Source organism: Lissotriton vulgaris, chromosome 10, assembly GCF_964263255.1.
Source record: "Lissotriton vulgaris chromosome 10, aLisVul1.2, whole genome shotgun sequence".
NCBI lineage: Eukaryota > Metazoa > Chordata > Amphibia > Caudata > Salamandridae > Lissotriton > Lissotriton vulgaris.
In genome coordinates this window covers 611,726,156-611,742,632 of record NC_141698.1, presented here as the reverse complement: position 1 = coordinate 611,742,632, position 16,477 = coordinate 611,726,156, and the positions used below count along the sequence as shown (strand labels likewise).

Here is a 16,477-nt window from a genome sequence, read left to right as displayed (position 1 = left end):
TTAAATGTCATTGATTGTTTCCAACCCACCCTCTTATTCAGACTGTTTAATTAGCTGCAGTATGGCATGTGTTCAATGTACCTATTTGACAAGGAAGTCATGCTAACTTCATTTGAGGGTGGTCTGGAATTGATTGTGTTCTGACTTTGGCAGCTCCCTCACATCCTGGGTCATTACACTTGGATTTGTTGCAGATGTATATAAAACACCTGGATTGGTTCCAGAGTGAACTTTTCCCCTACTGCAACCAAGCTGCCTGCGGTGCTGATTGAGAGCCTTGAGCGATATACCAAGCTTTTGCGGTAGGAAACACCTTTGGCAAACCTGTGTTATGGCACTTGGCACTTTCAGATGTAGCATTGGTTTGGAATCTTTGCCACAGGCCTTCAAGCCGTTAGAGTTCCACTTATGCCCAAGTCAAGATGCTTCGACTATTTGCCATGTGTTTTCTAGCACTGGAAGGTGAGACAAGTGCTTGTGCCGGTTCGCCTAGTGGGTTAGATTGCGAGTTTGAAGACCAGCGTAAGCATTTGAATAAGTGTAGCAGTGGTGAACATTTACCCTTCACTGTGGCTGGATGATTGTCCACCACTTTCTTAATCCTACATGGCTCATGCGATGTTCCCCATGCTGTTCCGTCCTGTCCCACCAGAAAAATCAGTTCACTGCATCTACATCCAAAATATCTTCATACAAAAGTTAATTTTATAGTTTCACTATAAAAGTTTTGTTTTGTATCCCTTGCCTTTCTGTTTTGACTGGATTGTTGCATGTGTGGTATGGTGAATAGATAGCGCTGAGAGCTGTACAGACTAGATAGAAAGGAAGATAGTGAGGGATAGGTAGTTTGAGCAAGAAGTGGTAAACAATCTCTATATAGAGGAGCAGAAAGAGTGAGAGAAATACGGGGAGAGCAGGCCACTGATGCATTTGAGGGAGCAGCTGTGTATGCAGAAAAGACCCTACAAGAGGGGAAGAGCATGGGGTTGAAGGACAGAAACCTTGAAAAGGCACAGTAAAGAAAATGTGCTCCAAGACATGAAGTAAACCATATGCAAGAGGCGGGACGAGTGAGTATGAGAAGGAGGGATGCGTGGGAGGGGTACCTAGAGGTATCGGGGCGAGAGTTGGACCAGTGCACCGCATGAGGCGGTACAGCAAGGTAGCATGTGTGAGCAGGCAGTATAGAGAGTGGGAGTTTGAGGGAGGGATGAGAGGGGACAGTGGGATTGCGAGATGAGAGGGAGTAGTGGTAGTGTGAGGGGAAAGATGAGGGGCAGTGTTTGTGTGGGGGAGAGATGACAGGTTTGTGGAAGTGCGAGGGATAGATGGGTTGTAGTGTAATTTGTGCAATTGTGTTGCATGGAATTCTGTGGTGTGGAGTTGTGTAGTGGAAATATGTGGCATGGTGTGCTGTGGAATTATGTGGATAGTAATTAAATGGTATTGAGTGTACTGAAATTATGTGGAGTTTGATTGTGTGTTATGGAGTTTATTATGTGGAATGGTATTGGTGTTGTGGACTTGCATTATGTGGTGTGCTGTTAAATTTTGTTGCATGATGTGGAAATATGTAGTGTGGATTGGAGGTATGTGGTGTGTTGCATGTTACCTTGCATGTCAAAACAGGCAAGCCAGAGGGGGCAAAACAGGTAACACTGAGTTTGGAGAAATGTAAATGTAAATCTACTTTGACCGTATACAGAGACATTAGGAACATTGGAAAATATCAGCAGGGAAACCCTAACCAACAAGACAGGTCATTAAACTGCCCCAAGAAGAATAAACAATGGAAAGGTTCAGCATTACATAAAATAAAATGAAAAGCCAATACTTGGGTAGTACAGAAAACAGTTTGGAATCTGCAAAGACCAGTACTAGAGTGACATATTTAAGGACTTCTAATATTCACAGTAGTTTGACACAGCCCAACTAGACCCAATATTAGGAGCATCAGTGCGCTCAATGAGCATCTGAGTCCTAGTGGGAGTAAAGAATAATGAAAGAATTGTAGCAGCAGTGAGTACTTTAACCGTGCAACCCTCTAAATGCCGACCTGATACACATGCTCTGGTGCTGCACTGCACTCTTATTCACACATACTGGAGAGAGGTGGCAACTATACTAAACACCTGTACCGAGCGTGAGAAACCTTTTGAATGGCCGACATACCTCCTACACAAATTCCGTAGAACCCCCAACACTAAGGTGACCTCTAGATTCGTAGATCTAGGAATAGTAGCAGCCAAGAGGTTGATTACTAAGAGGTGGAAGTCACCGGACTCGCCACATGTGCAAGCATGTTGCCACTCAGTGCTAGCATGGGCCAAGGCCGAAAGCATTGCTATTAGACGAGAGGAGACATTAGGTTTACGGCAAGTCCCCATTGCCACAAGCTGGGATGCAATGCTGGCTGAGCTGTAACAGAACACTGGTGACACAGGTGAAGACCTCACTGGGGAATAACACCGTAGATAAAATAAAATGTGCTCATACACTGGAGTTCCAGACTGACCATAGCACTCCGACAGTAATTATGTAATTAGTGTACACACACATATAGCCACATCTCCCTATTGGGAAAGAGCACATGGGCAGCGGGTATACATGAAACAAATAAGATTCATACTGGGAGGAGGGTGGGGCACTCCGGGTTAGTTTGGTTTGCAGTTTCCCTTCTTTGTTTTCCCCCTTCCAATTTTTTCATAGGTAGTTGCACCAATATGCCACTCCCCTCAACCTGCTACTGGACTTTACGTACTATAAGCAATGTATGATTAATGTAGCATGGTCAACAACGATCTGCCTACATTCATAGGAGAAATCACATTTAACTATTTATAAATATTGTACATCACACTTGAATAACACCTGAGATATATGTTGAATTGGTTCTGTGAACTTACGACATGTGAGATGTAACAAATGTCTCCCCAATATATGGTGATGTAAAAATGACAAACTTGATAAAAATGAAGAAAGTTTAATAAAAAATATATATTTAAAAAAATTAGGAAAGGGGCTGCTGAAGAGCACTGCCTTCCTTCCCAGTAAGCACCTCTTTAGAAGGTGACGGTGCTTGCTGGTTGGTAACTGTACACCTATAAACACTGGTATAATGCCATAATACTTCCAAGGTAAATGCAGTTACAAGTTAATTCCAGTAGAATGGGGAATAACTGAGGGTCCATTCTTTACCGAGCGGAATTCCGCATAGTATTTTATTTTTCGTGGGGTTTAATGGTAGGAGGAAAATGTAACTGATGCCATGGGGGCAAGTCGGGGGTGTGGCAGAACAAGATAAGAAATTAAAGAAAGCTGGTTGGTGGGTAAGTATATAAAACACTACCCTAGATTGGGGGTCTGAAGGGAGAAAGTTTAAAGACTAGTGGGTGTGTATTCCCTTACTATGAACTAAATACCAAAAAACACACTTTTAGTCTGATCCATGTGTATTAATTCAGTTCATGTAAATTTTGCCTTCTCTCTCTCAAACTTAAATGCAGTGATATATATCACACATCAAGGGGGAAGACATCCCTTAAGGATAAGACCCCTCACTCACCCGAAGGTGACATGCTTCATCATATGAGGCATGTCACCTTTTTAAGGAAGGAGCTCAGAGATGTTTTTTGAAAAAGGATGGTAATCCCAATGTGAGGTGATAGGTGTAGTGAGGTTAGCAGCGCTGTGTGAAAAAATAGAGAGTGAATTAAAACTGACTAGGTAGACGCCACTGTTACTCACTTTGTTCTAGTGTACTACCTGACAGGATTAAAAATGAGACAGCACAGTGGTGTAATTGTATAACCACTGTCACTTATATGGTGGGTAAGTATTACATTCTCCCCCTGGGCTGATATGGGGTGGGTCAGGGTCCAGAGAATGGAGCAGGGCTGCATTGTATAAAAAGACATAAACCAACACTAACAAGCAGTGAGGACACATGACCGTGACGGGGCGGGTGGGAGAGCTACATGAAAGCGGGCTTATGTAGAAAAGATGAAAGGTTTGCAGCCCCTCGCCCTTACCCCGAGGCCTCTGAAGCCCCGGCCATACCTAGTAAGGGGAGCATGAGGGGCTACAATGCCTCATGCTTCCCGAGAAAGTAGATCTAAAAGTAAAAGAACAGCGCAACTCTGGGTAGGTGGGGTAATAAAATAAAGTGCAGCGGTGGAAATGAAGCTTCGAGTCCCGGCGTGCCTCAAAATCCTGTGAATCTGTGCAAATCACTCCATCTCTCTGTGCTTAAAAATAGCACTACCTTGTTTAAATAGACTGGTGCTTAAGTAATATACCATGGCCAAGTACCTCAGACAGCATGCTGGCTTTATAGAAGTAGGCCGCTGCACGGTGGGACCACCCGCCGCTGTGACCCGTTTCCCCTGCCCTTCTGCATGTACAGCCATTGGTAAATAAAGGAAATGAAAAGCGGGACGCCTAATAAATAAAAAAAGCAGCAAAAGCAAATGGAAAAAAAAACAGTAAGTAATAAAACAAACCATCCTAATTGGCTACATGTCTGCAAAGATATGCTTTGTGTTAAAAGCATACATAATAAGTTTACTGCTGTGTTTCTGAGGGAGGAAGGAGTGTGGAAAATTGTGTTAATCACAGGAGAGCTAGTTGAATGCACCGCCAGGCATCAAATTCAAAACAAGCAGGATTAGCCTTGGAAAGAGGCCTACACATAAGCAAGTCCTACCAAAAGAAGCCCAGCTAGGTAAAGGCACGGACAATAAATACAAGCAGCAGCGGCAGAAAGTATATACAAAAAAAGTTCTCCCAGACAACATCTGAAGAGGGTATGTGTAAGGAAACTGTAATTAGCTGGTGCGCCTTAGCCTTTAACGGAAGTGACCTATCAGCAAAGCTAACGAGTCAAGAGGCAGCAAAGAACAGTGACACTGGAGAGAACCAATGGTAAGTAGTAGGCAGGAAAAAAGTGGTAATGTTGATTACAGCAGGTCTTGCAGACAGCGCAAGTGCTGTAGGCTCGACCTAAAAATTACTAGAATTATGAAGGCTATTTTTTACTAAATGCTTGTTACCCACCAGCCCTCCTGTCTAGCCAAATTTGATTCAACTGCAGTGTGATATGAATTAAAGTTACTTATGTGACGAGGAAGACATGCTGGCAACACATATTTATAGCACTTCAAAACCCCTCCCCACCATTGAGTTGTCTGTATTACACACCTTGAGTTAAAGCAAATGATTTAATTAGATATAGTTTGTCTGCAAGAGACATGGAGTACTGCAAACTTCCAGATGGAGGGGTTTTCTTCATATAATCTGCCAGCTCTTCCGTTCCCCTCGGGCAGAGCGATGGGAGGTTTGTTGATTCTATAAAAAATTACTACCCCGGTGAAAGTTAAGAAAAGCATTAATATAGAGTATCTTGCTCAAATACTATGGTTATATAATAAAGTAGGAGGGGATCTTCTCTTGATTAACTTCTATAACAATATATTTAATGCAACGTGTCATAATATTAATAAAGTAAAACACGAATTAAAAAAACTGATAGATTTAGATTTACCCAATATGCACATGATTTGGCAGGGGTATTTTAATGTGCCCATTTGCCCTCTATCATTAACAAAAGTCTGTGGGTTTCATACAGATGAAGGTAATGATTATGTTCATTTTCCCCATACTACCTATGGTAACACCCTAAATGCGGCCATTATCGAATTTGATTTAGAAATTGTACAGTGTGCCAAAGATGCTTGTGGAAAGGAGATTCCTACCTTTACTAGAAGGGCAGTAGAGAGCAGTATTGATCATATTATTGGCTCCTCCTCTATTGTGAAAACCTGTCTAATCCCACAGATTGTGGACTTGTCTTTAAGCGATCGTAACGCCATAGAAATGGGATTGCACCTTTGTGGGGATAGGATTGTTGAAGATTGCACGGTTGTAAATAATATTGCTCCAACCCGTCCCAACGGCTGCCAAATTAAATGGGTGGGAACAAACTCAGGGAACTATAAAAAAAAAAAAAAAATACAGGCATGTAGCAAGGAAATTCTGGATAGTTTATATGATGAGCCAATGGAGATATTGGATCATTATACTAAGATGAATAAAAATATTTCTGATCTATTCACTATGCCCTTACCTAAGAAATCAAAGGCCTCAAGGGGATGGTTTGACCATTCGTGCACAGTGGCCCTCAATAACCTAAAGCATGCCCTTTCTAAAAAAAACAGAGATAGCGTTGTAATACATGTGCTCAGAATTGAATATAACTCCAATTTAAAAAGTCGGAAGAAGGAGTTAGAACAAGAGGCTTGGGACAACCTTAACCTTGCGGCTATAACCGCTAATAATAAATTGTTCTGGGATACAGTAAATAGCAAATTCCTTAATAATGGAACTGCCCCAAAACTTCTGGTACATGTGAAGAGCGAAGACTGGGTTGAACACTTTTCTAATATTTTTAACCTGAGTGATACTACCCTGTTTGATCCCCCACTCCTAGTAAATGGCCCAGTATTGAGTTAGACATTACCCTGGATGAAGTATTGCTGGGAATTGGTAACAGCAAGGGGGGGAAAGCACCAGGTGCTGATGGAGTCCCCATAGACTTATATAAATCAATTCCTGACCTATGGGGACCCATACTCACTAGGGTTTTCAATGCGGCAGTGAAGGAGGGATGTCCCCCCTCATGGGGTGAATCAGTTATTATCCCTATTTACAAAAAAGGGGAGAAATCAGAAGCAAAAAATTTGACCCATCTCTCTCTTAGACTCCTCGGTAAAGATAATGAGTAGAGTCATTTTGATAAGGTTAGAGGTGTAGGTCTCGGATAATGATATTTTAGCTCAATCCCAGAATGGTTTTAGAAAAGGTCTTGGTACTCTAGAGCAGAGTATCAACCTGGAACTTTTAAATGGGAAGTATACAAAAGCTAATCTGGGGCGGTTGTTTTTATGTTTTGTAGATCTAAGCAGTGCATTTGATTTGCTGAATCATGGGGTACTATGGCCTGTTTTAATTAATCTCGGTGCTCCCAAAGCCATCATATATTTTTTAGCTAGGCTGTATGAGAACCTGTCCACTAAAGTGATGTATGGTCAGCGGGGTGATTTTACACCTAATTTTAGGGTCAAACGTGGCATCCGCCAAGGTTGTGTCCCGGCACCTTGGCTTTTTACTTTATTTATTAATGATGTGGATGCAGCCCTTAAAACTATTCAGGCAGATTGTCCGTTGATAGATGGTAAGGCGGTACCAGTTCTGCTTTATGTGGACGATGCGGTCTTGCTATCAAGAACCCCGCTGGGCCTGCAGAAGCTCATTAATGGGTTTGCAGCCTTTATCAACAAGAGGCTGTTGTTGATAAATAAGTCTAAAACTTTTACCATGGTGTGTGGACCTAAAATTAAAAGTTTAAAACCTTTTACCGTCGAGGGTAACAAGATAGAGAATGTGAAATCTTTTTGTTACCTAGGTATCTCTTTTTTCTCTGATGGGGGCTGGAATGATGAGAAGTTAAATGTTAAGGCTAAACTCAAAAGGAGTATAAATAGTGTTTTTAAATTTGCCTCTAATTTAGGAGACCGGCGGATTAAGGACATGATTGCTATTTACAAGGCCAGGTGCACCTCGGTTGTATTATATGGGGCGGGCATATGGGGCCTCCAGGCATGTGCTAATCTACAAATTGAAGAGAATTTATTCTTAAAGAAGCTTTTGTGCCTTCCAGCTTCGGCCCCAACGGAATTTGTACATAGCGAAGTAGGGCTGAATTATGTGTGTCCTAATAGCCCTGCGACCACTACAGCTGTGGAGACAAATCTGGTCAAAAGATGAAACTTCTTTTACTAAAGCAATTATAAATGATTGTTCGAAACGGGATAATGGTTCTAAGATACCATGGCTTAGATATTTCACTAGACCATATGATGACTTTTTTTAACATATCATGTCTGGGTAATTTTAATGACGCTCAATTAATGTCTAAACAGAATTTGAAAAGTACCTATCTCTCGCGAGTGATAGAAAATAGAAAAGCGATAGTCATGAAACAGTCTACGTTTCAGTTTTATCACATGTATACAGATACGATAGGCTTCCCAGCGTATTTTCTTTTGTTACTAGACCTTCACATCTTTTTGTTTTGATTTAATTAAGGATGGGTTTAGTGCATCACCTGATTGCATTTCCAACTTTGAAACGTCATCCGTCCTTACCCTGCCCAGGGGATGGGATTTCCAAGCAGAGCACCATGCACTTTCTACTTTTATGCGACCTGTACCTGTCTTTTAGAATTATGTTTCTCAAACCACTTTTAAGAAACACGGGGTTAGAACTATTAAAGCTGCTATGTTGCTATTACTAACCATGGAAGACCCGAGGATTTGCTTTTTTGTTGCTACTTTCATCCTTAGCTCAATTAAGGCCAGAAAAAGCATGATGATTCCATGAATCTTTTTTCCCACATAGAATGTTAGTGACTGATATGATGACCTATGCACCACGCACTTTAAATTGTATACTCTCGAGTTTTTAAATATGTGTGCCACTGTTAAATTTCTCGCATGTCATACAGGGATTGAGCATGTTTTATGTGTTTTTATCTTTTTCCTAAACTAGTCTTGTTGATGATTTTTTAACCCAATAGCCGCCAATTGTTCAACTCGCTATCCTAAAGTGATGTCTTACGCCCTATTTATTTATTTTTAAATAGATGTATGTTGTCAAGAGTTATAGTACATTTGTTATGTATATTTTGTGCTTTTATGGTTATGTCACAATCGAATAAAGCTTATTTGATATTGATTTAATTAGAACTTGACTAAAATTAAAGAAGAGGTCTGGCCATAGAATTATATTTTGACTCCAGCTGCTCTTTTGCTTGTTGTTGTCTTTTTCCTTTTCCCATGTGCAGCATATGACTATTTCCCCTTCGCCCATGTTTTTTTCTCCATCTGTTTTTGTTGTACTCTTCAATACTCTGTTGCTCTGTTATATTGACAGTAATAGGTTGAAGATCTGCGGCAACAGTATAACAGCAATAAATGGCATCAAATCAATATTGCTGAAGCATTGTAAACGACAATAAGCTTGGTCTTAAACTATTAGCAGGACAATGAGGGCTAGTTATGTAGTGAGGTTGGAAACAAGATGTCTTAGTCCAATCACCATATGTTGGGGAGCCACCTCCAGGGACTAGGTTTAAATAATAGGTAATCTACCTTGATGTTGGGTACAGTATTCATATAGAAACAGATAGTGGAGCTTTCCAAGGTGGTCTAGTGTTGTCTTTGAGGCAGTTTTTTAAGGAAAATAATCGCTTCATCCAAAGAGAAGCAATGGGGTTGGTTCAGAGTCTCCTAGCCTTTTCTCAGCTCAGGGATACTGACCCTGCATTGGCCATGCCAGTGAGTTACTCCAGTCAGGAGTGAGGCCTTCCATCTCACTGTGACGAGTGCATGGCAAGGAGAAATGCCAAGTCTAGAAATCTACTTGTTACCTTGGTGTACTTTGTATGCTTGTAAAGTCGTTATATCAACACTATACAGTACTTTGCTCTTGGGGGCCTGTTGTAGACGAAAACCTAGTACAGACTTCACCCCCAAAATGAGTTGGTAATTGGGCAATCCCAGAACATGTTTCATGTCTGCATCTGGAGCAATATATCCTCAAGACAAAAGTAGTCCAATGTCCATGTTAACTTGGGTATTAAAACAGAGTTTAAGCATGGAACTTGTATATATAGTATACAAACATGCACTTGAATAAACTGAATTGAAAGAAATCTGTGAAAATTGCGCAATACCCCAAGTGATATACCATAAACAAGGGAAAGGTTTTTAAAAAAATGCATAGCACAGGTATATTGGTAATGGCAGACAGCCATATACATTATTAGTTTCTTGAGGACACAGGAACTCTAAGAAAAATTCACATAGTGCTACAGCAAACAAATGGTCTGTCTGGGTAAATGTTGACTGCATTTCGACTCTGTAGTAGTATAAAAGGTTCCCTTCAGGACAGCGGGATGACCTGGGAAACTAATAGTGAAATGAGAGAATTAGCGCTAAGGAAAGTCTCAGGAAGCTAGAATGGGTAGGTAAGAAACATTCATGAACATTCTGGAGTAGCCTGCAAAGCAATCGATAAACAGGGAGACAAATCTCTATATGAAATTAATTAGTGCCACTAGATAGTGCTCAACAAGGTAAGGTTAAAGTCTAAGGCCAGTGCCTACAAAATGGAAGGAATGACGATAATACTCTAGTAAGGCACAACAAACTTCCAAGCTTTTACATGGGAAGCAGTAGGGCAGATACGCTTACCCGATGAGTATTCAAGTGTACTTGAGAAACAACAGACTCCAGTTTAGGAGTCGGCCATTGTGGAAATATGGAAGTTCATAACAATGCCACCAGAGGTGCGTCGCAAAATCTGAAATTCACCTATACTAGCAACTAGTATACTATTTTTAGAACTCCAAATAAACTAGGAGAACCAACTTATTTTCACTCAGGTCAGATTAGCGTGATGGTGCAGGCTGAGCTGAATGTACTGACATCTAGCACTGCTAGAGATTTTGTGTAGGTGGGAAAGCAGCCGGTCCTGACTGTTCCTTCTGTGTAAAAGGGCTGCCAACATCTGCCTCTTATTTGGCCCAAACTCATTTCATACATTTGTAACTTGCGACAGGTGATGAGAGTGAGGGGCTCATCCTCACCCCTAAATACTCATCCTCGCCCCTAAATACTCATCCTCGCCCCTAAATACTCATCTCAAAATTAGATTTCTATAGAAGATTATAATGTGTTTAACTGTATATTGAATCCTTATTGTTACCCTCGTTTAATCTCGTGTTTATTCTCCATGTAGTAATATCTGCTTCATCTGATACAACTGTTAAAGTATGGAATGCACATAAGGGATTTTGCATGTCCACATTACGGACACACAAGGTAAAGTACCTTACTGTTTCTGATCATTTAATTGATCTTGTTTGACAAAATGTTTGTGAACTTGTATGTAAAAGTACTGATTTTCAGGATGGGCTGTTATTTTGCAAGCTAGGTTCATTAGGCTTTTTCTTATACCAAACCTTCTGCAAAAAAAGCTTCATATAATACCTGAGAAAAGGTGTGTGGTCTGTTTTGGGATATTTGAACTGAATGGTGTAAAATTCAAGAAATCTTTCATAATATGATTTGGACCTACAACATGTGTGAAGAAATGCACCCATAAGCTAACCATCAGCTTCTCAATAGTTACCAAAATATGCCATTTGTGGTTGTAGACTCAGCACAGTGGGAGGTCATCAATAGACAGTATCATTCTTTCCAATATAAAAAATAACATTACCTAAAATAAAACTCATTTTAAAATAGAAAAGTTGTGTCATGAAAATTGAAAGCATGTAGTTACGAGTTTTACGTTATTAAAATAGCATAGTTAGAATTTTGGCTTTGTCTTGTTGGAAACCTCTTATTAGACTCAGTCTCTTATTGTTTGAGAAGCAAGCCATTCAGAATCGACCACTCTGAAATTGTCTTGTCTGTACTTTGAGTAAACAGTGACAATCTTCCTTGTGTCTTGAATGAAACGTTGATACACTTCATGTTGCTTTTAATTTGCTGTGAGAAGAAATGGGCTGGGTTAGACCTGTTAACGTTTTTCTTCTTGTGTTGGGTGGGAATTTGCAACTAGTTCCTGAGGTTCCAATGTGTCACTTAATACAACGACCCTGGTGTTTGTACTGTTTAGCTACAATGATTATACTTTATTGAACAGTTTGTGACTTTAGCTTTCAGTGAATGACATGAATTAACATTAATGTATCTTAGTGTACATTTGTGTATTACACAACTGTTTGTTGCAAAGTGACCTCCGCCTTGGGCGGCATGTAGATATTGAATAGTTTAAGTGATAGTAGAGAGCCTGAGGGAACCCACACATTTAGTGAATGAGAAGGTGCTGCCAGTTATAATTTGTTGGTACAGGTCAGACAAAAATGTGTTAAGCCACTGTAATGACTAGGTTAGATTCTGCTTCTGTCTTACACCATCTACTAGAATTTCGATCAAGACTTTGGGCTATCTTGAATTAAGATATGAGATATATATATATATATATATAATATATAATATATCTCGCTTATGATCCTAGCACGAGGCAAGCAAGCAGGAGACGGACCACAATCAGGATTCACAGGTCTTTATTGCAAGAAGGTTGGAAAGTAGAGGGCAAGACTCGTTTCGGGCTTATATTTCTCTTTATTGCTTTGTCAATACACAAACTTTCATCCTGAAGCTGCCCACATAGGGAGGGTTGGGCGTCCAACCGGTTATAAGTCTGCATCCTGTCTTTAGATTATAGATTTTTTCACTTCTGGGTGCTCTTGGAGCTGGTTCTCAATGTGCCTTTGTGAAAGTTGTTCAGCTACTACTTATGGTAAGCTGTCGTTCTTTCTCAGTTGCTGTTCTTTTCAGCAGCTGGCTCGGGTCTTGCCTGAGATTCTTTGGCACTGAAATATATTGGAAGAACCAGCTTAACGATGCCTAGAATGAAGATGTTAATGTGGTCATTGCTGTTGTCAAACAGGTGTTATGTTCGACTGTGCCACTTTTCCTGCTCTGTGGAATATTTGGTAATGCTCCTATTTGTGAAGGCAGTGAAGGATACCTGGGTCATTATTGGTGTAATGGGACAAAAGGTGATCTTTTTAGGATGTATCTTGGACGATGACCTGCATTTTGTTCTTTGCTTGAAGGAACATATAAGACCATTGTAGTGATAAGAGGTGTGCTTCTTGTTTCCATTTCAGTTGTTTTCTAGAAATACTTAAAACCAATTGTATCCACTGATTTCCATTTGTAATTTCTCAACATCTTCCTGCATTCTGTTCCAGTCGGGTCACTCGAGACTGAAACACTTTAAATCAATTATAGGGATTGTGTTGCAGGTTCTTCCCGATGCAGTTGGTGTTGCAAGGAATCCAAACTTGGTTCCTGGTCTTCCTCCGGCAGATGTGGTGTTGCAGAGGCATCCCAAGAAAAGGTCGGAGTTATCTATCTTGTGCATCTGCATCTGGGAAAATCTATGTAGGACCAAGTGTCTTCCAGTTATGCCTGAACAGAGTAACTGGAGAGTGTCTAAAACAGTACTGGGATGGACAGCGGAGTCTGATGGTTCTAGGCTGAAGGTGAATGTTATGTCTAGGTTTTGCCCAGCTTGGTGGGCCTGGGAGAACTGAACTATGGTGCATATGTTATGTGCTAGTTTTAAAGCTTGCTTCTTGCCCGACCAGACATTGTAGTGCCTCATCAGTTAGATGTTCTACAGCAGGATTTGAGGAGATTGGTTTGTTGGTCTACGTTTAAACTACTAGAGGTGACTAGCTAAAGTGTGGGGTTTTAGAACAGAATTGGGTCTGTTGAGTGTATTATTGATTGCCACTGTATAACCTCCGTTAGTCATTCTATTCTTCTAGGTACTTTTGTAGCTTTGTGTGTTGAGAACTTTGAAAGTGATGCGACAGTACCAGTGACCTAGGTCTCCTAGATCCTTAAGATGAGGCAAGTTTCCTTCCCAAGGCTGTCAATTCGATAGCACGTTTTTTGAGGTGCTCCTTGATTGGGTGTGACTTGAGGCCATCCTTGGGGAGGTTGGTGGTATGACACCAGAGAAGTTAGAAGGATCTGCAGAATCCTGGCTTTTCTCTTCCTGTTTTGCAGAAAGGTTATCACTGGAACTTGTAAATATTGCTTTTATTGTGCCTCTACACACTTTTCAATCCCAGATATGATAATGTAATGGGATGCAGACTGTGGCATCTTTTTCCCTCTGGTTGTTCACTCATTCTTTGAATGATGAGTAATATGGTTCATTGGTGGTGCAAAGTATAGCGTTGTCTGCTTATGCTGCTGGGATTGTGCCTGTCTGGTATTTTTGCGTGGTGTGGTCCGTGGTCCCCTCCTTTTAGGCTTTGGAAGTAAACGTTTAAAGTATTGTTTGACAATAGTATGTATTGTGGTGGTTCCGGTGTTGTGAAGACAGCATTGTCTCTTTTAAAGATTATTTTCACATTGATCCCTCTCAAGCCTCTTTATGATCCTGACATTTGAGACCCTTAAGTGACAAATCTGGTGAATGTTTTCTTCAAAAGTGGAATGTTTGTTTAGTGAAGGATAAGATCTGTCCTGCCTTTTCTGCCCCTATAAGCGATTCACAATCCTAGGTTCTGCCTAGTTACTTGTTTCATGCATTTCTGTCTTGCCTCATTTGAAATTATTGGAAGTTGTTTGAAGAAATTCATGCCTGCCATGTAAAATTCAGGGGTTGTTTGGTTCAGCTGCATCTTGCCAATGACTATTATTGGTTTGTTACTGCAGGAAAAGTTGTGGTTGTCTATACACTGTTGCAGTAGCTGGAAATGAGCCGATCATGTCTGGTTTTGTAACAGGAAGGCTGGGCCTTTCGGAATCCTGTTACAATGCTGATATCTCCCGCTGGTTGGAGGTGCATTTGACAGACTTTTGTGTACAGGGACTGCTTGCAGGTGTAAAGTTGCATGGATGCGCTGTGGCAGTTCTCAGAGTTTAAGATGTGCTCTGTGTTGCTCTCTCATTCTGAGCGCAATGTCCAATATTCGTAGCGATTACTGTGCTCTCCCTCTGGTCTTGTTTATCTCCTCAGCTGGGCTTGTTTATAGCTGCTCTAGTCCTCTCTCTCCTGACTAACCAATGTTCTTTGACTCCTATAATTATTTCTTTTAGTTTGCTAGTTGTACACCTGTTAGTCAACACTCTATCACCCCTGGTCATTGTGACATCGTCTTTGGTGTTCTGCCTCCACCTTCATCTAGGCTCCTTGTTCTCCAGTGAAAGGCTCAAGGTAGCGTTGAGCTGAGGTTCTAGCCTCAGTTTTTAAAACTAACTTGGTAGTAATTTTCAAACCCACCTGCAGTTGACCTTTTTATAGAGACACAAGTAGAGTGGCTTGCTGTCTGCAGTAACTGCTTCAGTCTCGTCTGAATAAATGAAGAGAGGGAGACTTCTGCAGTATTTTATGCTGAAAGAAAGGAAACGATATCCTGGAAAGATTTGGGGACCTAGGGAATAATCAGCTTCCTTCTTAAGTTCTTCACTACTCAGGGCTGTGGAATACCTATTGGCCCACACCCGGCTCATGTTATTTGGAGTCCAGGACAACAAGGTTTCATATCTATCTAGTCATTGGGACACGTAGGCCCAATACTTAGCAGCATAAACTCTTAGGCTTGAAGTTCACAGTACCACATTATGGATCTGTGAAACAGAAGGGCCTGCAGTTAAGGTTAACATTTGTATCCATATGGCCATGCTGTTCATGGTTCATAAATGCAAAGCCTTTATTATTAGGGTGTGTGCTTGTAAAGAAATGCGGTGAGCTCAGCGTGCACAACTGACAATGATTCCAATATAAAAATGTGTGTACACAGTTGTAAAGGTTAACTTTGTGAAGCTGTCTACAATATTACCAGAATGTTCTCTGATTAGATGCAGATACCTGCAGAAGCTTGAGAGATTCACTGATAATTATTTGCTTTCACAGTGAAATGTACCTAAAAATGCAAAAAGAAATTGCTAAACTGCTTTGCAATTTTAGGTCCCGTTTCTTGTAAGCATTACATAGTAAAATATGTGTGATACATGCTAGTATTTCTAAAAATTTAATAAGACTGGAAAATCAAAAGAAAGATAGTTTTGGCTAGACTATGGGACACATGAAGTAAACAAGCATTGGCAAAGGTGTCTTGGTTGTCAGCTTTCTGATTTGGAAATAACTGTTTCGTTCTGACATGCTTTTTATAAAACTTTATTGTTGTGGGAGATGCCATGCCCTCGCCATTATAAAAAAACAAAAAAAGTTGGCTAAAAGCAAAAAATTTTTTGTCTCATAGCACCCAGTGCCATAGTAGTCCGTGGCACTGAAGAAAACTTCTCTGTGTGCCGATGTGCCCCTTGTGAAAGAGTAGAATGCAGTGACTCACAGTGACCGTAACCATATATGAAGTTAGAAATTCTATAGTATATGTGCTTGCATTGTTGCAGATTCAAGACTTTAATGAATTCACATGAATTTCCAGAAGTAGGCCTGGATGAAATCTTTACTCCTTTAAATAAACTTTGTGAACTGCATTCTAGCATGAACAAATTTACATGTGTATATTTGACCATGTGAAAATCTCCAGAGAGTTTCCAAGTTCACTTTCCCTACACCCTCTTTCTTTCGACTCCTGGAACAAGTTTCATTCTGCCCTTGTCGGAAGTAAATTTCCAACCTTTCCCAGTGTGGGTAAAGATTCGAAAAGATTTGGTGAAAACCCTTGAACATGCCGGTGTGTAGGTGTGAACAGACTCAAAAGGGCGTTCTGACCCTGGAGCTGCAGCTTTCCACTACTTCTAACCCAGTGTGTAGATTTTTCAGAAAGGTTGCAAAATCAGGGCATAGCTAG

At 40.7% G+C, this 16,477-nt stretch overlaps 1 protein-coding gene across 1 annotated transcript in view; it reads left to right on the top strand.

Moving 5' to 3' along the window:
- Positions 1 to 16,477, top strand: part of WDR48 (WD repeat domain 48) — a 535,194-nt gene that overhangs the window by 99,596 nt on the left and 419,121 nt on the right. The window contains exon 4 of the mRNA XM_086941452.1: positions 10,861 to 10,943. Coding sequence (XP_086797578.1) covers positions 10,861 to 10,943 — 83 coding nt within the window. The remainder of the gene's footprint in view (positions 1 to 10,860; positions 10,944 to 16,477) is intronic.